Genomic DNA, 21,845 nt, shown 5'->3' on the forward strand with positions numbered 1-21,845 from the left:
TCACCATACACGGTGTTGACGGTGCACCGCTCCCCCCCCCTGAGCCGCCGGATGGCGGACCAGAATCTCCTCGAGGCCGTCCGGAAGTCGTTCTCCATGGCCTCCCCGAACTCCTCCCAAGCCCGAGTTTTTGCCTCAGCAACCGCCGAGGCTGCGTTCCGCTTGGCCTGTCGGTACCCATCAGCTGCTTCCAGAGTCCCACTGGCCAAAAAGGCCCGATAGGACTCCTTCTTCAGCTTGACAGCCTCCCTCACCACTGGTGTCCACCAGCGGGTTCGGGGATTGCCGCCACGACAGGCACCGACCACCTTGTGGCCACAGCTCCGGTCGGCCGCCTCAACAATGGAGGCACGGAACATGGCCCATTCGGGCTCAATGTCCCCCACCTCCCCCGGGACATGGTTGAAGCTCTGCCGGAGGTGGGAGTTGAAACTCCTCCTTACAGGGGATTCCGCCAGCCGTTCCCAGCAGACCCTCACAATACGTTTGGGCCTGCCAGGTCTGACCGGCTTCCTCCCCCACCAGCGGAGCCAACTCACCACCAGGTGGTGATCAGTTGACAGCTCCGCCCCTCTCTTCACCCGAGTGTCCAGGACATACGGCCGCAAGTCCGATGATACGACTACAAAGTCGATCATCGAGCTGCGGCCTAGGGTGTCCTGGTGCCAAGTGCACATATGGACACCCTTATGCCTGAACATGGTGTTCGTTATGGACAATCCGTGACGAGCACAGAAGTCCAACAACAAAACACCACTCTGATTCAGATCGGGGGGGCCGTTCCTCCCAATCACGCCCCTCCAGGTCTCACTGTCATTGCCCACGTGAGCATTGAAGTCCCCCAGCAGGACGAGGGAGTCTCCCGGAGGAGCACTCTCTAGTGCCTCCTCCAGGGACTCCAAAAAGGGTGGGTACTCTGAACTGCCGTTCGGTGCATAAGCACAAACAACAGTCAGGACCCGTCCCCCCACCCTAAGGCGGAGGGAGGCTACCCTCTCGTCTACCGGGGTAAACCCCAATGTACAGGCGCACAGCCGGGGGGCAATAAGTATGCCCACACCTGCTCTACGCCTCTCACCGCGGGCAACTCCAGAGTGGAAGAGAGTCCAACCCCTCTCGAGGAGGCTGGTTCCGGAGCCCAAGCCATGCGTCGAGGTGAGTCCGACTATATCTAGCCGGAACCGCTCAGCCTCGCGCACCAGCTCAGGCTCCTTCCCCAGCAGAGAGGTGACGTTCCACGTCCCAAGAGCCAGCTTCAGTAGCCGAGGATCAGACCGCCAAGGTCCCCGCCTTCGGCTGCCGCCCAGCTCACATTGCACCCGACCCCCATGGCCCCTCCCACGGGTGGTGAGCCTGTCGGAAGGGGGACCCGTGTCGTTTCTTCGGGCTGTGCCCGACCGAGCCCCACGGGCACAGACCCGGCCACCAGGCGCTCGCCGGCGGGCCCCACCCCTGGGCCTGGCTCCAGGGGGAGGCCCCGGTGACCCGCGTCCGGGCAAGGGAACACGGTGTCCATAAATATTATTCATCATAGGGGTCTTGTGAACTGTTCTTTGTCTGGTCCCTCATCTAGGATCTGTTTGCCATGGGTGACCCTACCAGGGGCTTAAAGCCCCAGACAACATAGCTCCCAGACTCATTGGGGCACGCAAACCCCCCCACCACGATAAGGTGACAGCTCAAGGGGGAGTAATTAAATTATATATATTTTTTTAAACCCAAAACAAAAAAAATGCGTTAATGCGCGATAAAATATTTATTGGCGTTAAACAATAATGCGTTAACGCGATGATACCGAGTTAACTTGCCCAGCCCTACTTAAGACGTTCCTTCTTCTCGGGTCTGTATTGTGTACCTGATTCAGTCTCCAGCCACGTGGCGTTCTGGACCATTCCATTCTTCATCCACCTGATTGGAACAATCCACTGATAGCTGCAGCAGAAACACCCGGGTTGGATTAGGGTTATACATCTGTATACACTCCACATGCTTTCTAATATCTGTCTCAGCGGAGGAGGTTAAAGAGGACGATAAACAGGAGTTAAATACTTGAAGGGGGACGGAGCGGTGACTTCAGAGTCTGGATCCAGCAGGAAGTGCTTCTGGGAAACAGCCCCGGTGGCGGTGTTGATGGTGACCACGGGGAAGCCCATCTGCAGCACCCACGTGTTCATGATTTCAGTGATGGTTTTGGGGAGAATGGTGCCGCTGGCCGTGACCGCCTGTGGAAGCCAGAAACAAAGTAACTGCACACTCATCCCCTCCACAGCACCGAAATGGGACATTCTGTGGTTCAAATGGAAACAAAAATCAGCTGGTTGGAGCCAGAAAGCTGGAGATAGGGATAAGAATCGAAAACCGTTTTTTTTTGAGAACCGGTTCCCAGTGTTTCAGTTCCTTGGAATCGTTTTGGCGATTTTGCAAACGATTCCCTTATCGATTCCAGTGGGCGCGAATGACGTCACCACGCAGCGTTGCGTGGCGAGTCCAGCGCAGCCAGCAGCCAACAGTAAACATGGCGCCCAAGCGGTACAAACGCTCGAAACTTTGGTTATACATCCCTAAAAAAGAGGACAACAGGGCAACTTGCAAAGTGAATATTTCACCAAAGGGAGGAAATACTACCAACATGCAATAACTATGAATGAATGATTAACGTTGGTGAATCTGAACCCAGCAACGTTAGCATGTCCTCGGCTAACACTGCAGGTAACTAACTAACTAACACTGCCTATCATGTTAGCACCATTTGCCTGATTGTAAAAGCTGCTGTTAGTAACGGTTAAGGTTAAATGAATGCCTTCTCAGGCATTACATTTAGATGAAATCATGAGAGACAGAGCCTGACTGGCTCAGAGCCAGAGGCTGGTGGTACTACCCCCAGTTCACCTCTACCTCCAGCTTCTCCTTTCACCAGAGCAGGAAGAGTTCAATTACCCAGGCCAGGATAGACCAATGTGGACCTGACCGTTGTTGGGTTTGTGAGGTCACGACTCGTGTTGCTTCTAAACTAAACAAAGTTGATGCTAATCGATCGGTTTGTTGTCCTTTTTCTCCAAATGAGAATCGATAAGGGAACCGACAAAGAACCGAATCGTTAAGCAGAATCGAAAATGGAATTGGAATCGTAAAAATCTTATCAATTCCCATCCCTAGCTGGAGCTACACTTTAATTCACCAAACTGTTAAACTAACGAAGGAAAAGGGGGAAAAGGAGCAGATTTGGTTTGTAGCTGTGTTCAGACTCTGCAAACACAACAAGTTTCAGCTTCTTTTAAACACGGCAGAAACGTGGAGAGTGTGCGGAGGACAACGTACCGTTTCCAGATGCTTCCACAGGTCTGTGTAGATGGCGTTTCCGAAGGCGAACTCTTTCAGGTAGGTCTGCGGGATGGACAGAAGACAGGCAGCTGCATCACACCACTGTTCTCCTTTAACTGTTCAACATGTTGCATTAAAAGTTAAACAGTTTGGAGACTTCAGTAAGAGCTCACACTCTGATCAGCTCCTTCAGCTTCACTTCAATGTGAAACAGGAGGTTCATAGGTCAGCAGCCTGGATAAAACTGCATAAAACTGGATAAAACTGAATAAAACTGCATAAAACTGGATAAAACTGGATAAAACTGGATAAAACTGCATGAAACTGGATCAAACTGGATAAAACTGCATAAAACTGGATAAAACTGGATAAAACTCCATAAAATTGGATAAAAGACTAATAAATGAAGTCAATTAACTCAATATATTTATATAATGTCATTTTATTTCAGCTGAGCTGTGTATCGACGAGGTTTTTAATTATTCACCCTGAATAAAAAAATTAAAAACTTGTCCGTCCTTATTTGGTTTCAGTGGCTTTGTGGTTGTTTTATTTGATAATTATTCCCATGGAAGTAAGAACTGCTTTTTTAATCCAGTAAATAATGACACAGTGTGATGTGTTCATCTGAGGTTGGACTTTAAGATACTTGCAGTTCGTGTCTGATTAATCAGACCTTAAGACACACGAAACAGAGGTTTTATTGGGAGAGTTTTGCTGCTCCTAAACGTTCATTCCTGGGATGATTTCAGGCAGAGTTTCCAACTCGTTGTTGTAATCAGCTTCTGCTGAATCTGAATGTGAGTGGATGTTTACCTGCAGACATTTTAGATTAGATTAGATTAGATCAGATCAGATATATTAGATTGGATTGGATTGGATTGGATTAGATTAGATTAGATTAGATTAGATTAGATTGTATTAGATTGTATTAGATTAGATTAGATTGGATTAGATTAGATTGTATTAGATTAGATTAGATTAGATTAGATTAGATTGATATATTAGATTGGATTGTATTAGATTGGATTAGATTAGATTAGATTAGATTGGATTAGATTGTATTAGATTGTATTGTATTGGATTAGATTAGATTATATTAGATTGTATTAGATTGTATTGTATTGTATTGGATTAGATTAGATTAGATTAGATTAGATTGATATAGTAGATTGGATTGTATTAGATTGGATTAGATTAGATTGGATTAGATTGTATTTGATTGGATTAGATTAGATTATATTAGATTAGATTAGATTAGATTGGATTGATATATTAGATTGGATTGTATTAGATTGGATTAGATTAGATTGGATTGTATTAGATTGTATTGTATTGGATTAGATTAGATTGGATTGGATTAGATTGTATTGTATTGGATTAGATTAGATTGGATTGGATTGGATTAGATTGATCTGAGGCACTTTACTGATTATGATGAAAAATAAAAAATGATCTGTTAAAACTAACAGACTCTTGGGGTTGTTGGCACATGGCAGAGTTTGAGGTAAAACGAGCTTGGTGACAGTTCTGATGTTAAAGTTTTATAATAATATAATAATTATAATGTATAATTATAATTATAATATATTATAATTCTGCATCAGTTTAACTGAGGTAAAAACATTCGGTTTGACGATGGTTATCACCTCAGAGTGGCTGGTGAGGTTTAACACTGTTTTATCGATGTTGGGGATGATTTAGGGGGAAGATGAAAGTGAAAGTTCCAAATGAATGAGGACGTCTGTGCTTTGAAACTCCACCAGAGGGGGTTAGGGGCACAACTCAGAGCTGAAGTTCTTATCCTCAGTTTTCTTACTCGGCCTTAGTGAGGGTACGTGCCCTCTTTTTTAACCTGCCACCTAGTTAATGGCTAGAAGTGGACTTCTGAACAGTCAGAATATGATTACAGATGATTACAGATGTGTGCGTGGGTGTTCTAACCAGTCGGATACCTTCAGAGATCCCTCTATTCTGAATTCTGCCTGTAAGAAGTGACCTTTTTACCAAATGTAAAACATCTGCAGCTCAGTGACACTTTACATGATGATGTTCTCTCTGAAACTTTCTGTTTGAAGTCATACAAGTGTTCATTTCTCTTAATGTTCAGTAATGATAAATTAACTAAGAAATACAATCAAGAGCAGCAAAAATTTTAGGATAGTTTGTCATCCTTATTAATATATAATATAATTTGACATCAGAACACTGTATTTTGTGATCAGTCCTCACCTGGAGTCCCATCTGGAAGACGTCCTCAGTCAGGAAGTCTGACAGCATCCTGAGGACAGACGCTCCCTGAGGGCGAGAACACATTCAGTAAAGTTTTCCCTTCTGATTTAATCTGACACACAGCTGTTTCCCTTCTGATTTAAGTTGTGAATCAGCTGTTTCCCTTCTGATTTAATCTGTGAATCAGCTGTTTCCCTTCTGATTTAAGTTGTGAATCAGCTGTTTCCCTTCTGATTTAATCTGTGAATCAGCTGTTTCCCTTCTGATTTAATCTGACACACAACTGTTTCCCTTCTGATTTAAGCTGTGAATCAGCTGTTTCCCTTCTGATTTAAGCTGTGAATCAGCTGTTTCCCTTCTGATTTAAGCTGTGAATCAGCTGTTTCCCTTCTGATTTAAGCTGTGAATCAGCTGTTTCCCTTCTGATTTAATCTGACACACAGCTGTTTCCCTTCTGATTTAAGATGTGAATCAGCTGTTTCCCTTCTGATTTAAGTTGTGAATCAGCTGTTTCCCTTCTGATTTAATCTGTGAATCAGCTGTTTCCCTTCTGATTTAATCTGTGAATCAGCTGTTTCCCTTCTGATTTAAGTTGTGAATCAGCTGTTTCCCTTCTGATTTAATCTGTGAATCAGCTGTTTCCCTTCTGATTTAAGATATGAATCAGCTGTTTCCCTTCTGATTTAATCTGTGAATCAGCTGTTTCCCTTCTGATTTAATCTGACACACAACTGTTTCCCTTCTGATTTAAGCTGTGAATCAGCTGTTTCCCTTCTGATTTAAGCTGTGAATCAGCTGTTTCCCTTCTGATTTAAGCTGTGAATCAGCTGTTTCCCTTCTGATTTAATCTGACACACAGCTGTTTCCCTTCTGATTTAAGATGTGAATCAGCTGTTTCCCTTCTGATTTAAGCTGTGAATCAGCTGTTTCCCTTCTGATTTAAGCTGTGAATCAGCTGTTTCCCTTCTGATTTAAGCTGTGAATCAGCTGTTTCCCTTCTGATTTAAGCTGTGAATCAGCTGTTTCCCTTCTGATTTAATCTGTGAATCAGCTGTTTCCCTTCTGATTTAATCTGTGAATCAGCTGTTTCCCTTCTGATTTAAGCTGTGAATCAGCTGTTTCCCTTCTGATTTAATCTGTGAATCAGCTGTTTCCCTTCTGATTTAAGCTGTGAATCAGCTGTTTCCCTTCTGATTTAAGCTGTGAATCAGCTGTTTCCCTTCTGATTTAAGCTGTGAATCAGCTGTTTCCCTTCTGATTTAATCTGACACACAGCTGTGAATCGGCTGGTTGTGTGCGCTCACTTTGCTGTATGAGATGGCGTCGAACAGCTCGCTGATCTGCGCCGGTCTCTGGATGTCTTCTTCTTTAGAGGACAGAGGGTGAGAGGAGGCCAGGGCGTCGATGGCGAACACTCTGTGGACGTCATTGAGCACGATGAGGTCTTTCTGCCAGGACACAAAGAGACGGTGGGTTCAGAACGCCGTCACCTGCACTGCTGATGGAGGCCCTGAGAAGATGGGGGGGGTCCTCACCACGTTCCAGGAGGGCTCAGCCTCGTTCGCCCCCAGGTACTCCACATACGAAGCAAAGCCTTCGTTCAGCCACAGGTCGTTCCACCACCGCAGAGTCACCAGGTTCCCGAACCACTGGAGGGGCAGCAGAGAAAAGGTGAGAAACATGGAGGCAAATAACCCGATAACACCAGAAACCAGCAGCCGTGGAGTCAAACTTTACAGTTTAAAAGCTTTAAAACAAGGCAAATAACCCGATAACACCAGAATCCAGCAGCCGTGGAGTCAAACTTTACAGCTTTACAGCTTTAAAACGAGGCAAATAACCCGATAACACCAGAAACCAGCAGCCGTGGAGTCAAACTTTACAGTTTAAAAGCTTTAAAACAAGGCAAATAACCCGATAACACCAGAAACCAGCAGCCGTGGAGTCAAACTTTACAGCTTTACAGCTTTAAAACAAGGCAAATAACCCGATAACACCAGAAACCAGCAGCCGTGGAGTCAAACTTTACAGCTTAAAAGCTTTAAAACGAGGCAAATAACCCGATAACACCAGAAACCAGCAGCCGTGGAGTCAAACTTTACAGCTTTACAGCTTTAAAACGAGGCAAATAACCTGATAACACCAGAAACCAGCAGCCGTGGAGTCAAACTTTACAGCTTTAAAACGAGGCAAATAACCCGATAACACCAGAAACCAGCAGCCGTGGAGTCAAACTTTACAGTTTAAAAGCTTTAAAACAAGGCAAATAACCCGATAACACCAGAAACCAGCAGCCGTGGAGTCAAACTTTACAGCTTTACAGCTTTAAAACGAGGCAAATAACCCGATAACACCAGAAACCAGCAGCCGTGGAGTCAAACTTTACAGCTTTACAGCTTTAAAACGAGGCAAATAACCCGATAACACCAGAAACCAGCAGCCGTGGAGTCAAACTTTACAGTTTAAAAGCTTTAAAACAAGGCAAATAACCCGATAACACCAGAAACCAGCAGCCGTGGAGTCAAACTTTACAGTTTAAAAGCTTTAAAACAAGGCAAATAACCCGATAACACCAGAAACCAGCAGCCGTGGAGTCAAACTTTACAGTTTAGAAGCTTTAAAACAAGGCAAATAACCCGATAACAGCAGAAACCAGCAGCCGTGGAGTCAAACTTTACAGTTTAAAAGCTTTAAAACAAGGCAAATAACCCGATAACACCAGAATCCAGCAGCCGTGGAGTCAAACTTTACAGCTTTACAGCTTTAAAACGAGGCAAATAACCCGATAACACCAGAAACCAGCAGCCGTGGAGTCAAACTTTACAGTTTAAAAGCTTTAAAACAAGGCAAATAACCCGATAACACCAGAAACCAGCAGCCGTGGAGTCAAACTTTACAGCTTTACAGCTTTAAAACAAGGCAAATAACCCGATAACACCAGAAACCAGCAGCCGTGGAGTCAAACTTTACAGCTTAAAAGCTTTAAAACGAGGCAAATAACCCGATAACACCAGAAACCAGCAGCCGTGGAGTCAAACTTTACAGCTTTACAGCTTTAAAACGAGGCAAATAACCTGATAACACCAGAAACCAGCAGCCGTGGAGTCAAACTTTACAGCTTTAAAACGAGGCAAATAACCCGATAACACCAGAAACCAGCAGCCGTGGAGTCAAACTTTACAGTTTAAAAGCTTTAAAACAAGGCAAATAACCCGATAACACCAGAAACCAGCAGCCGTGGAGTCAAACTTTACAGCTTTACAGCTTTAAAACGAGGCAAATAACCCGATAACACCAGAAACCAGCAGCCGTGGAGTCAAACTTTACAGCTTTACAGCTTTAAAACGAGGCAAATAACCCGATAACACCAGAAACCAGCAGCCGTGGAGTCAAACTTTACAGTTTAAAAGCTTTAAAACAAGGCAAATAACCCGATAACACCAGAAACCAGCAGCCGTGGAGTCAAACTTTACAGTTTAAAAGCTTTAAAACAAGGCAAATAACCCGATAACACCAGAAACCAGCAGCCGTGGAGTCAAACTTTACAGTTTAGAAGCTTTAAAACAAGGCAAATAACCCGATAACAGCAGAAACCAGCAGCCGTGGAGTCAAACTTTACAGTTTAAAAGCTTTAAAACAAGGCAAATAACCCGATAACACCAGAAACCAGCAGCCGTGGAGTCAAACTTTACAGTTTAGAAGCTTTAAAACAAGGCAAATAACCCGATAACATGAGAAACCAGCAGCCGTGGAGTCAAACTTTACAGTTTAAAAGCTTTAAAACAAGGCAAATAACCCGATAACACCAGAAACCAGCAGCCGTGGAGTCAAACTTTACAGTTTAAAAGCTTTAAAACAAGGCAAATAACCCGATAACACCAGAAACCAGCAGCCGTGGAGTCAAACTTTACAGTTTAAAAGCTTTAAAACAAGGCAAATAACCCGATAACATGAGAAACCAGCAGCCGTGGAGTCAAACTTTACAGCTTTACAGCTTTAAAACGAGGCAAATATGGAGATTTAACGTCCTACTAGCTAAACTTTGATGTTTTCTGGTCTAAAAGTGAAGTCAAAACCATTAAAATACAAAGATTTAAGCTCATAATGACCAAAAAGGATCTAATGAGGTGTCAATAAGCAGGAATTTAACTGACGAAGTCAGTTCTGACCCAGTCAGATCCAAAGACAACAAGTTCAAACATTTATATTTCTGCTGTTCTTTCACTCAGGGCTGCTGCATGAGCTGCATCTCATGCAGCATATTTACTTTGTTAAATATTCCTAGGATGAAATATAAAAAGACGGGTGAAGCTGCTTTCTGTTTTTATGCACCAAAAATCTGGAACTCTCTACCAGTGTATATTCGTCAGTCAACAGATATTAAACTTTAAAAAGCAGCTAAAAACACATCTATACACCCTCGCCTTCTACTAGTTTTATGGCTTCTATTATTATTATTATTATTATTTATATATTACATTTATTGTTTCTATATTTTATTGGTAAATTCATTTTCCTATTTTTAGTAATTTATCTTTAATTTATATCTATTTCCTCCTCACTCTATTCCAGTATGAAGAGTAGGGTAAATAATAATAATAGTAATAATAGTAATAGTAATAATAATAATAATAATAATAATAATAATAATAATAAACATCAGTAAACTAAATGAAAACAGATTTGTACATTTAACAATAAAAGGTAAAAATAAATTTAACTGAGCAGACTGAACCAATAAGAAATATGGGGTATATGGATAATTTATCTTATTCGATGTTGTTGTATTTTATTGCTTTCACTGTTCTTTTATTGTTTTTATTTGTTTTTACTTCTTCTTCTCTTTATTTATTACCTGCTGTATAAATAAAGTACATTTACATTTATAAGAAAAATACTTTCTGAGCTTTTGAAACTCAACTTCTCAAAGGCTTGACGGTACAAAGTTCACAATCTGAGCTTTTATTCACGTGTAAACCCGTAAAGAACGTGCAGCTGTTTTATGGCACGTGTTTTTGATTTTTAGTCATTTATTTATTTTTAATTAATCTGTGTATTTAGTAATTTATGATTATTATTATTAGTTAGTAGTAGAATTTTTTACTAGAATTGTTATTATTATTGTTGTTGTTAATACAATCATTGTAAATATTTAAAAAAAATGTTGAGCTACTTGACTAATTTGAATAAAGTATTTTTCTATTTCTGTTAAACTCACCATGTGGGCCAGCTCGTGAGCGATGATGGTGGCGATCCTCTCCTTGTTGGAGTTGGAGGAGAACTTCTCGTCGTAGAGCAGCGCCGTCTCTCTGTAGGTGATCAGACCCCAGTTCTCCATGGCGCCGGCGTTAAAGTCCGGGAGGGCGATCTGATCTGTGGCAGGACGGAGGAGAGGTTCACTGTTTCCAGTCGCCTGCAGAGCATCCCGCCGTGTAACAGAAAAGCTTAACCCAAGAAGAGACCAGCTAGATGTACCGTGAGACCCAGAGCTTTATTCTGAGGGGCAAAACCAAAGCTGCTACTGCCCCCTGCTGGCCAACACACTCATAACCAGAATGGCACAAAAAACGATAGCATGATGCTAACCTTTTCACCTCTGAGCATCTGCTCTGATGTCTTTCCTCCTTGGCATCGTGTTAATCAGATCATTGATCAGCAGCTCCTGGCTGCTGCTGACCCTCTTAAAGGGACAGTACGCCTCTTTAAAGGGACAGTTCTCCTCTTTAAAGGGACAGTTCTCCTCTTTAAAGGGACAGTTCGCCTCTTTAAAGGGACAGTTCTCCTCTTTAAAGGGACAGTTCGCCTCTTTAAAGGGACAGTTCGCCTCTTCTGACATGAAGCTGTGTAACATCCCATATCAGCAACATCATCTCTGAACATCTTCTTACCCCCTGCTGCGTCCTGTGAGCAGAGTTCCAGCCTCGTTTTGCTGTTGATGAAGGTAGTCCGGCTAGTTGGCTGGGGTTTAAAAAATAAAGCGTTTTGCTTCTCAGAACAATATGCGTTCAACAGAGTAATACATTTGCATCACAAAATGGTTCTCCAGGAAAAAGTCAGACCTCACAATCTCTTGGCCCTATTTTCTCTCCCTTCGTATCACTGCCTGCTGTGCAGACCGAGCAGCAAACAGCGTAACAGGCGCGGCTGTCGGCAGCAGGCAGTGATACGAAGGGAGAGAAAATAGGGCCAAGAGATTGTGAGCTCTGACTTTTTCCTGGAGAACCATTTTGTGATGCAAATGTATTACTCTGTTGAACGCATATTGTCCTGAGAAGCAAAAGGCTTTATTTTTTAAACCCCAGCCAACTAGCCGGACTACCTTCATCAACACCAAAACGAGGCTGGAACTCTGCTCACAGGACGCAGCAGGGGGTAAGAAGATGTTCAGAAATGATGCTGCTGATATGGGATGTTACACAGCTTCATGTCAAAAGAGGCGAACTGTCCCTTTAAAGAGGCGTACTGTCCCTTTAAAGAGGCGAACTGTCCCTTTAAAGAGGCGAACTGTCCCTTTAAAGAGGCGAACTGTCCCTTTAATGTTCACTTAGTTTCTCACTCGCTGCTTCTGTGTTTTGTCTCAGTTTTTGTTCGGTGAATAAAGACTCAGTGTGATGTGTGTTGCTGCTCATCTGAGGTTGTTTTTACCTCCTTTTATGAGCTTTTATGTCCTGATATATAAACCTGGCTGTGCGTCCTTTTCGTGTGACAGAAGTGGGACTGAAGTGCAACGCCGGCTTCCTTTATGGGCTCTGCTGCAGTTGTTTTAGTGGTTAAGCCACATCCAGGCCCTTTGACCTTTAACCTCAGGTTTACGGTGTGCGTGTGGACTGGAAAACAAGCTTTCTTTGCTGGTCAGATTGTGGCACAGCCTCCTCGTATAACGTCACAAACATCGGACAATCTCCCCTTAAAAGTGACGCAAACCAGACTTTTTACGTGTTGGGGCATTAGTTGTTTTTTAGTTTATTTTTTAATTTAATTTTTTTTTTACATTAAACATGAAACATTTCTATATTGTACGCCAGGGGATAAAAGAGTTCACATTAAAATATATAGTGTTCACAGATAAACAGTCTTAATGGCTTTCTGGTCATGTGCTGCCCGAGCTCACCGAGAAAGGCAAGAAAAGATGTTTATTTTATGAATTTACATTTATGGATATGACATTTTGCCATTAAAATGATGAGGTTGATAATAAAAGTTATGTTGGCTTTTTCTTTGGTTTTGTTAAAGTCAGGGAGCCCAAACAATACCAGATCCCAGATAAATTAAACTCATTATCAATATTGTTAGCGATAAAGTTGCAGATATCACAGATATAGAGCCAAAATAAATAGGAAACAGTTTCAGTATGTGTAGAACAGAAAGTACATTTCACATCAATGTCTTTTTTTAATCTTTCACTGTAAAGAATTTCCCTGTAAAATAACAGTAAAATACTGGCAGCAGACGCCAGTATTTTACTGTTATTTTACAGTGCAACTACTGTTATTTATCAAACAGTATTATACTGTTTGATAAATAATCAAAATAATAATCAAAATATAATAATATATATTTAAATATGAATATAATATAATAAATATATTACATATATTTAAATAGAAATATAATATAATAAATATATTATATATATTTAAATAGAAATATAATATAATAAATATATTATATATATTTAAATATATTTTTAAATAGAAATATAATATAATAAATATATTATATATATTTAAATAGAAATAATCAAAATAATGCTGCAAAAAAAATAAAACTGCAAAACATGCAACTACTGTTATTTATCAAACAGTATAATACTGTTTTTTGGATTACAGTACATGACGGTAGGATAACTGTGTTTTAGTATTTTACAGCACATCTACCGTAATTTATTTAACAGTATAATAACGTATTTTGGATTTGGACATCAATTCATTACAAATACTGTTTTATGCTGTTAAAAAATAGTTATCTACTGGTATTGTTAAATGACTGATTTAACTGTTAATTTACATGTGAGGGATGAATATTCAACACAATTGAATTGGCTGAATAAAATCAAATATGAGAGAAAATCTGTTCAGAAACCTTTTGATAGCAATAGAAAGTAAAGGCTGATCCACACCGAACATCTAACTGTCATTGCATACATATCCATATCTTTTTTATTTTTTTATTTTCTGTAAAGCACTTTGAATTGTTTGTACATGAAATGTGCTATATAAATAAATTTGATTTGATATTAGCAGCGTTTTCCTGTTGGTTCGGCTTCACATGGAGCTGATTCTCACAACAACGTGTCGGACTCCTTCTGCAGCTCGTCCAATCAGAGGTGGGCGTTATCAGAAGAGCAAATAAGAAATAAATCATTGTTTTATTACATCAATACGTTCTGATGCTCTAATCTGTGTAAGATTTGTTCAAATGAAACCATCAGACGTGTTTAAAGGAGGAGTGTGAAGTCGTTACAAAGTGGCTGGAAGCGCCAGTTTCATCCAAATCAATTTATTTCGATCCAAGTTAAATGAAGTTGTGCAACACAGAATTACTCAAAGAAGCGTCCGCTGTGTGAAGACTGTAAAACAATCAGATGATCTCAGTTTATCTGATAAAGTCAGATAAAACCATAAAAACAGAGAGGTGATGAGGCTTTTATTGTGTTTGGAAATGCTGACTCGGCTGCTTTAGCCGATGTCTAATCTATAAAAGGTAAATCATTTCAAAGCTTACATGTGCACCAGACATGCACGTGAGCAGGAAAAGGAAAGTTACACATTTAACACAGCTCAGCACAAACAGAAGGGCAGAAAAACCAGAGAGTAGGCCACCTGCAGGCCCTGTTTTGTCCCTGTTTTGTGGTTATTTTGTCCCTTTCTGACTGTATTTTGCCTGTTTTCTGTCGTGTTGTGTCCTGCTCTAGTCATGCCGTCTCTTTCTGGTTGTTTAGTGTCCTTGTATTGTTGATTTATGTCTAATTTTTGGTCACACTTGGTCTATTTTTTGGCCATTCTGTGTCTCATTTCCACTAATTCTCTCTAAAGTTGATTTGTTTCGTGTCGCCTCAGACAGGAAACACAGAATCACTTCATCCAGAAGCTTCAGGCAGTGATCCTCACAATAACCCCACTCTGTTAGGTGATATGACTTATTATGAAATAATGTTATATTAAGTTAGGCAGAACTGACTAAAACATCATGACTGTGAATCGTCTTAAAAGGTCTTAAAACTGAGACTGGGCCTAGGGCAGGGGTTCCCAAACTTTTCCATGCCAAGGCCCCCCTAACAGTATCAGCTTCTGGCCCCCTTTCCAAACCACAGACAATGCTACCAAATATGTAAAGAAACAAACTTTTAGAAGGTATTTTCTTTCTTTTCTTCACGGACAGCAGCTCGCCGTGTGAATGCAGCCTGACTAAATGCTCTTCTTTACGTCTGAAGAAGTCCACCGTTTTTTCGGACTCTGCCGGATGTTTTAGTATCAGGTGACGCTGAAGTTTGGAAGGTTTTGAACACTCGTTTGAGAGGCTCTCCAGACAGAGGACGCTGTAAAGCCAAACTTAATCTATGCTGCCTCATCCTTTCTGATTTTAGTCGGCCAGTTCTTTCGGTCTCTTCCAAGTCAAAAATCTGTCCATTTTGGCTAAGCTAGCTACACGCTAGCTTGAGGAGCAGCGCAGCTTCAGAACAGGCGCAAACCGCCAGGTCTACCATGTTTTGACTGGCAGCCAATCAGAACAGAAGCGTGGCAAATAACATTTCCATATGATATATTATTATAAATTGTATTTTACAATACTGATTTAAAAAATGTGACAATTTTTTATAATGATGTTTAAAAAAAATTTATTTTCTATTTTTGCATTTTTGCATTTTTTTCTTATCTTCACTCCAATTTTCTGAGGCCCCCTGGCGGCCCCCACTTTGAAAACCACTGGCCTAAGGTCTGTAAGCTAAAGGTTGACTTCTGACTCACCAGACTTGGGCAGCGGGTAGCTGGAGTTGTAGTAGTTCTCAAAGAATTTAAGGATGGGTCCAGTTTTGTTGAGGGCGTAGGCTCCTTGGCCAGCAGCAATAGCAGGTCCGCGGGCAAAGATGCGGATCTAAACACACACAAAACACGAAATAAAACACACCATCACACAGCTCTCAGTTAAAAGTTTGTAAAAACCAACAGTCGGTGCCTCAAACAGAGTTCATCCATTATTTCTTGCTGTTAAAAATAATTCTACTCCGAGTTAGTGATATATTTGTTTCTGTGTATATCTGATTGTGGCCTCTAAGTGTCCTCAGACCTTGATTCAGATCAATTGTGGGATCTTTATGGTAAAATCCACCTCAACAGCACCTTAAAGGCTTTGCAACTTAGCATGAGCAGAGTCTTAAGAATGGATTTACCAAATATCCCACAGATCTGATAAAACCTCAGTAAAGAGTTAAATACAAATAAAAAGGTGCCAAAGTTTCAGGGTAAGTTCAAAATGGCCGACTTCCTATTGCGTTCAGGAAGATTGGAGATCTTCATAATTATGAAGCTCTGAAATGGCAATAATGGCTGACTTCCTGTTGGTTTGAGATTTATTCAAACATGTTGGTGAATCCTGGTGGTGGTTTGTTGACATTTTTTACGAGGTGCTTTTATTTTCTCTCCCTTCGTATCACTGCCTGCTGTGCAGACCGAGCAGCAAACACCGTAACAGGCGCGGCTGTCGGCAGCAGGCAGTGATACGAAGGGAGAGAAAATAGGGCCAAGAGATTGTGAGGTCGGACTTTTTCCTGGAGAACCATTTTGTGATGCAAATGTATTACTCTGTTGAACGCATATTGTTTTGAGAAGCAAGACGCTTTATTTTTTAAACCCCAGCCAACTAGCCGGACTACCTTCATCAGCACCAAAACTCAGCTGGAACTCTGCTCACAGGACGCAGCAGGGGGTAAGAAGATGTTCAGAAATGATGCTGCTGATATGGGATGGTACACAGCTTCATGTCAAAAGAGGCGAGCTGTCCCTTTCAGCCTATAGCAGGGTTGCCGCGTCGGCTAGTGTGCTTCAATGGACACACTCGGGAATCATCGTCACCTTTCAGGATGCAACAACAACAATAATAATAATAATAATAGATCGGTTTTATACAGCGCTAATATTTAACGCCGCTTCCAGTGAATGAAACAACAGCAAATTCCTAACGACGTAATTTATTTACAAATAATTGCACAAAGTATTTTACATGACAGAACCGTCAGCCGTGAGCCAGTTTTCCAGTCGGTCCGTCCGGTTTGTCGTTGTCAGCGTGCGCAAAGATTCGACTGGTGCACGACAACGCGCCGCGCCGCCTTTTCATGGCGCGCCGGGCCTGAAACATCACGGCCGCCCGCGCCGTGAGCGACGCGTCGACTGTAAATCCAGCTTTAGCAGTGAGCTGAACTGAACTGAAACAAACCGACTTTTTACTTTCTTTGACGCAGCTAATGCTAAATCAGCTGTTGGCATGATTTCCCATGAACATCATTTCCACGTTTGGGTCCGTTAGATTCGTGGCGTTCAGCAGGAACTGAGGAACTAAACGGCCCGACAATACAAACTGAATTCAACATAATCTTTGTCAGAGATCGAGTACCGTAATTCCATCGATGGTATTAGTGATGAAGTCGAAGTCGCTGACGATGAACGCCAGCAGGTAGGTCGACATCTTCTCGGTTCGCTCAAACACGGTTTGCTGCACCTGAACGCCGTCAACGGTCACAGTGGAATTTTCTACGTACCAAAAAACAAACAAAGAACATTTTTTATTCCCATCTTACTTTTTAATACCTTAACTAATTCAGTACCAATCACTGTCTTCATAGTAAAATAAAACTACTATAAACTGTACCGCCAGGTTCTGGCTGCTGACAAACTGACCGATATCCCTGCCGTTGGAAAGAGCCACCGTTCCCATGTCATGAAGAAGAGTGATGTGGAAGTAAGCCTTCATCGCTGGCTCATCAAAGCAGGGGAAGGCCTTCCTGGCATCCGTTGGCTGCATCTGAGTGGTAGCAACAACCCTAACAGGAAACACACCAAGAAGGCTTCATTTTCAGGACAAAAATTCAAAATGTTCAACCTTTTACCAATGAGCCACATATGAATTAATACAAAATATTCGATAGACTTGGGATTCATTTAGCAGGCAGACGGTTACAGCCATGTTAACCTCATCAAAAGGGAAAAATCCACTTTCTGAAGGCAACAGAAGTGTCTTACTAAGACATTTTTAGCTGCTTTCAACCTGCAGCTGTGGTGCAGAACATCTGCAACATGTCGCCTCAATAACACACCCCTGCTTGTCCTATTTCAAGTCAAAATGTCACTGATATCACTATTGTACAAATTGATATTGAAATAATCAATTTTCAATATGTTGTGTAGCACGAGTTTAGTTTTAAGGGACATAACACCACTCTTTAGACCCCCACTAGATGCTGGCTCCATTTAAAAAGCATCAGCTTGTCAAAACACATACAAACAAATACATTTCCTCCTTCTTGTCGGTTTGCCGGCGCCCCTTTTGATAATAATTCTATAATTTGACTGAAATTGGAGCCAAAAATGCTTTCTTTCTTAACCTTTATTTTACCAGGAAAATAGATGAGATTGAGATTAAAAATCTCTTTTACAAGGGCGTCCTGGCCAAGGATTTGTCCAATCAGATTTCAGGTATCACTCTTATATTGTCCAACTATGGTCGCTTCTGGCTCCTAAAACATGAAGATGAAATGAACCGAATGTAAATTTGAAGCTTCAAAATGACAGTTAACAAACCAGTGGGTGACATCATGGTGTCTGTGTCTACTATTTAACGGGATAAAGTATGATTAGGCCTTGATTTTTTTTGGTTTATTGATAGTTTAACGGGGTTCTTCTTTACAGCAACAGCACCTGAGGCTCATGGGTATTGTAGGATTTAGACAAAAATCCCAACTTCTCAGAGGTTAGGGTGAAATGAACTGCCCAACATTTACGAGCATTTATTACGAGTTTATATACGTTTGAAGCATTGTGAAAATACCCTCCATCAATCCATCCCAACTTCCTTCTGCTGACTTTGAAACAGCTCATTATCATTAGAAAACTATATACGAGTGTTTGTCTTGGTGTTCTTCAGCTAAACAACATGGCTGTGAGTGCATATAAATAAGGCAGCTGGGATGGAAATGGGGATTTAGGGCAGATGATTCCTGTGCTGGAATGGCAAAACACTGCCCTCCATTGGTGATAGTTATAGTTAATTTCTGTGCACAGTGCTCCTTTAAATTAATTCATTTCATTTCAATTAATTTATTTATATAGCGCCAAATACAACAAATGTCATCTCAAGGCACTTAGATAATAAAGTCCAATTCAAGCCAATTGGAATTCAATTAATTGTAATCATAATTATTCATAAAATTAGCCAATTCAAAAACAATTTCCTAGCTAAGGAAACCAACAGATTGCACTGAAATTAGAAAAGAAACATTTTATAATGTCGATAAACAGGAAATGCACATACTTCCTGACTCCGTTCTCGATGTACTCGCTCCTGTAGAAGCCTCCCAGGTCGTCGGCCAACTCTCCGGTGAACTTAGTGTGGAGCTGGTACCAGTGGTCCTTCATCAGGTTCCCGTTCAGCTGCACAACCAGGTACTGAGTGACCGGGTTGAGCCAGGAGGAGCTGATGGAGGGCGCACTGCCTCCACTGATGGATCTGAGCGTGGCCAAATGCCCATCGACTCTGGTGTAGTTCAGCTTGTTGGAGTGGATCAGAATCAGGTTGGTGTCCTCCACACACTGAAACTGCACACTGGAGTCACCTGAAACACCACGAGATGATACACACTGGGGTCAGCTGACCGGCCTGTATGTGAAAAGTTTTATTTCAAGAGTCAAAGTCCTGAAGAACCACAAACGCCAGAGGAATGTGGAGCTGCATCCCACGTTAGAGCTGCACATTCATTAATATTTAACAGAGAGACACGGATTCATTCTGGTTCTGAGCTTCAGGAAGTGAGTTAAAGCCCAACACACCCGTCTCCTGTTCACTTTAGAATAATTTCACTGTATTTTCCCCAAATGTAAACGCATCTTATTTACAGAATTATTACTGAGACCCATGTTCAGTTTTTGGTAAATAAGCCAAAACTAACAGTGGGTCAAAAACAAGCAGTTATTCAGGTTTTTGTTGTTGAATTTCCATCAATGAAACAAGGAAAAGTCTCTCAGACTCAAAGGCCTCAGCGGTAAAGCCCTTTTTAGATATGAGATAAGTAACATTAACGTATTCATCTATCTGTTAGAACATTTAGTCCTTCAGACTTCAGTTCCTCACAGCCTGTAATCACAATCCATGCACGATATTTACCATTAACGAATGATTCTACAGTACTTACAGTGCGATATATATCACTAAAGTCGCAGTTATCGCTGTAAAACTTCCCATTCGTGAGCCGAGTGCACAGTGGTTGTGTAAAACATGGCAAAAACATGGATGGAAGCAGCTGAAAATCTCATTTTTCTACATGTGTAAGCTCATTGAACAGTCAGTGTGACATTGTGACGGTTTCATTTATCGTTTCGACTCACTTTCATATTTAAACAGCTAGATTAGATGAACAGAAATATAATTTATCTGTGTTTTTACTTTGTTTTCCACGGTTAAGATTCGTTTCTCTGCTTTAATGACACCACAGAGGAGAATTCCTGCTGTAATCCTCCTCACCTGACGGTACATATCCTTTAATGTAATGAATTTTATGCTTTAAGGCGCATTGTGGCCAAATGTTTGAGTACGGTAACTTGGAGGATTTGCAGCTCAATGTGGAGACTTATTCAATAATAGTTGCCAAAAATTAACAAAAGAGACTAAAAGTCAAACTTTGTTTTACAATCATCAACTAAAACCTGGAGATTTGTGCCATTTTGAGGCATTTCAACATGTTTTAGGTTGTTTTACCACGTTCCAAGGCTGAGTTAAAAGTGATCTTGAAATTAGCATAAAAACATCTTGAAATTAAAAAAAAAAAGCTTCTTTCACGTGAAATATGACTGAAAACAAGATGTTTTCAAGACTTTTTCACTTAACAAGATATTCCAGATGTATTGTATTAAAAGAAGTCCCTATATCTGGCTGAAATGGTGCTTGTTAGGCAGTTGTGTCTTATATCAAGTGTAATGAGATACTCAATGAGACAAATATACTTGGTAAGATTTAGATTTTTTCCAGTGCAGACTTTAAGATTGAATGCAGCTCAGGACAGTTTCATCCTAATCTTTGGCATTAAGATCTCCTTCTGTCCTCAGAGAGAGAAACTCAAACTCTGTGTGATGGAAAACCGTCCGGCTCCAGAGAGGGATGGTTCAGCCCAAAAAGTCTTACCAGTAAAGATGTAAAGTCCAGTCGTTGGGTCTGGTGTGAGCCGGGGGTGCAGGGTCACGTTATAGTGGTCCGGCACCAGTCTCTTGGGCAGCCGATACTGGTCCCAGGGCTCGTTGGACGGGGCAGGTGTGGTGACGCTGGGCTCGGGGGTGGTTGCCCCACCGCCGTTATTATCATCGATGTTTTTGGATCTTTCCTGGGAGTAAACGACGGACAGAGCAATGATGGTGGAGAGGGCCGCCACACCCACGAAGATCCCCACGATGGCGACAGTTTTACTGACGAAGAAGCCTTTGCCCATGATGTCTGGCTGCCTGCTCTGTGACTCTGCATGCACGGCTGCACGGGGAGCCCGTATATGTAGGCGTGCAGCATCTCCCAGTCACTGCAACAGGTCACTCATTAACAGCCAAAGGCCCGCCTGAACCGGGAAGTTAAAGATGAGGTTACAGCTGAAGTTACAGCTGAAGATACAGCTGAAGATACAGCTGAAGTTACAGCTGAAGTTACAGCTGAAGATACAGCTGAAGATACAGCTGAAGTTACAGCTGAAGTTACAGCTGAAGATACAGCTGAAGATACAGCTGAAGTTACAGCTGAAGATACAGCTGAAGATACAGCTGAAGTTACAGCTGAAGATACAGCTGAAGTTACAGCTGAAGTTACAGCTGAGGATACAGCTGAAGATACAGCTGAAGTTACAGCTGAAGTTACAGCTGAGGATACAGCTGAAGATACAGCTGAGGTTACAGCTGAAGTTACAGCTGAGGATACAGCTGAAGATACAGCTGAAGTTACAGCTGAAGTTACAGCTGAGGATACAGCTGAAGATACAGCTGAAGTTACAGCTGAAGTTACAGCTGAGGATACAGCTGAAGATACAGCTGAAGTTACAGCTGAAGTTA

At 41.7% G+C, this 21,845-nt stretch overlaps 1 protein-coding gene across 1 annotated transcript in view; it reads right to left on the reverse strand.

The window, feature by feature from the left end:
• The window catches only part of LOC142384509 (aminopeptidase N-like), a 37,857-nt gene extending 16,616 nt beyond the window's left edge, over positions 1 to 21,241 (reverse strand). Inside the window, exons 1-12 of the mRNA XM_075470786.1 lie at positions 20,941 to 21,241; positions 19,078 to 19,378; positions 17,448 to 17,590; positions 17,164 to 17,300; positions 15,522 to 15,648; positions 10,772 to 10,926; positions 7,089 to 7,202; positions 6,858 to 7,001; positions 5,554 to 5,619; positions 3,319 to 3,384; positions 2,050 to 2,222; positions 1,856 to 1,932 (exon numbers count right to left, since the gene is read on the reverse strand). Coding sequence (XP_075326901.1) covers positions 1,856 to 1,932; positions 2,050 to 2,222; positions 3,319 to 3,384; positions 5,554 to 5,619; positions 6,858 to 7,001; positions 7,089 to 7,202; positions 10,772 to 10,926; positions 15,522 to 15,648; positions 17,164 to 17,300; positions 17,448 to 17,590; positions 19,078 to 19,378; positions 20,941 to 21,241 — 1,804 coding nt within the window. The remainder of the gene's footprint in view (positions 1 to 1,855; positions 1,933 to 2,049; positions 2,223 to 3,318; positions 3,385 to 5,553; positions 5,620 to 6,857; positions 7,002 to 7,088; positions 7,203 to 10,771; positions 10,927 to 15,521; positions 15,649 to 17,163; positions 17,301 to 17,447; positions 17,591 to 19,077; positions 19,379 to 20,940) is intronic.
• Positions 21,242 to 21,845: the final 604 nt, after the last annotated feature.

The sequence above is a fragment of the Odontesthes bonariensis genome, chromosome 7 (assembly GCF_027942865.1).
Source record: "Odontesthes bonariensis isolate fOdoBon6 chromosome 7, fOdoBon6.hap1, whole genome shotgun sequence".
In the NCBI taxonomy this organism is placed as follows: domain Eukaryota; kingdom Metazoa; phylum Chordata; class Actinopteri; order Atheriniformes; family Atherinopsidae; genus Odontesthes; species Odontesthes bonariensis.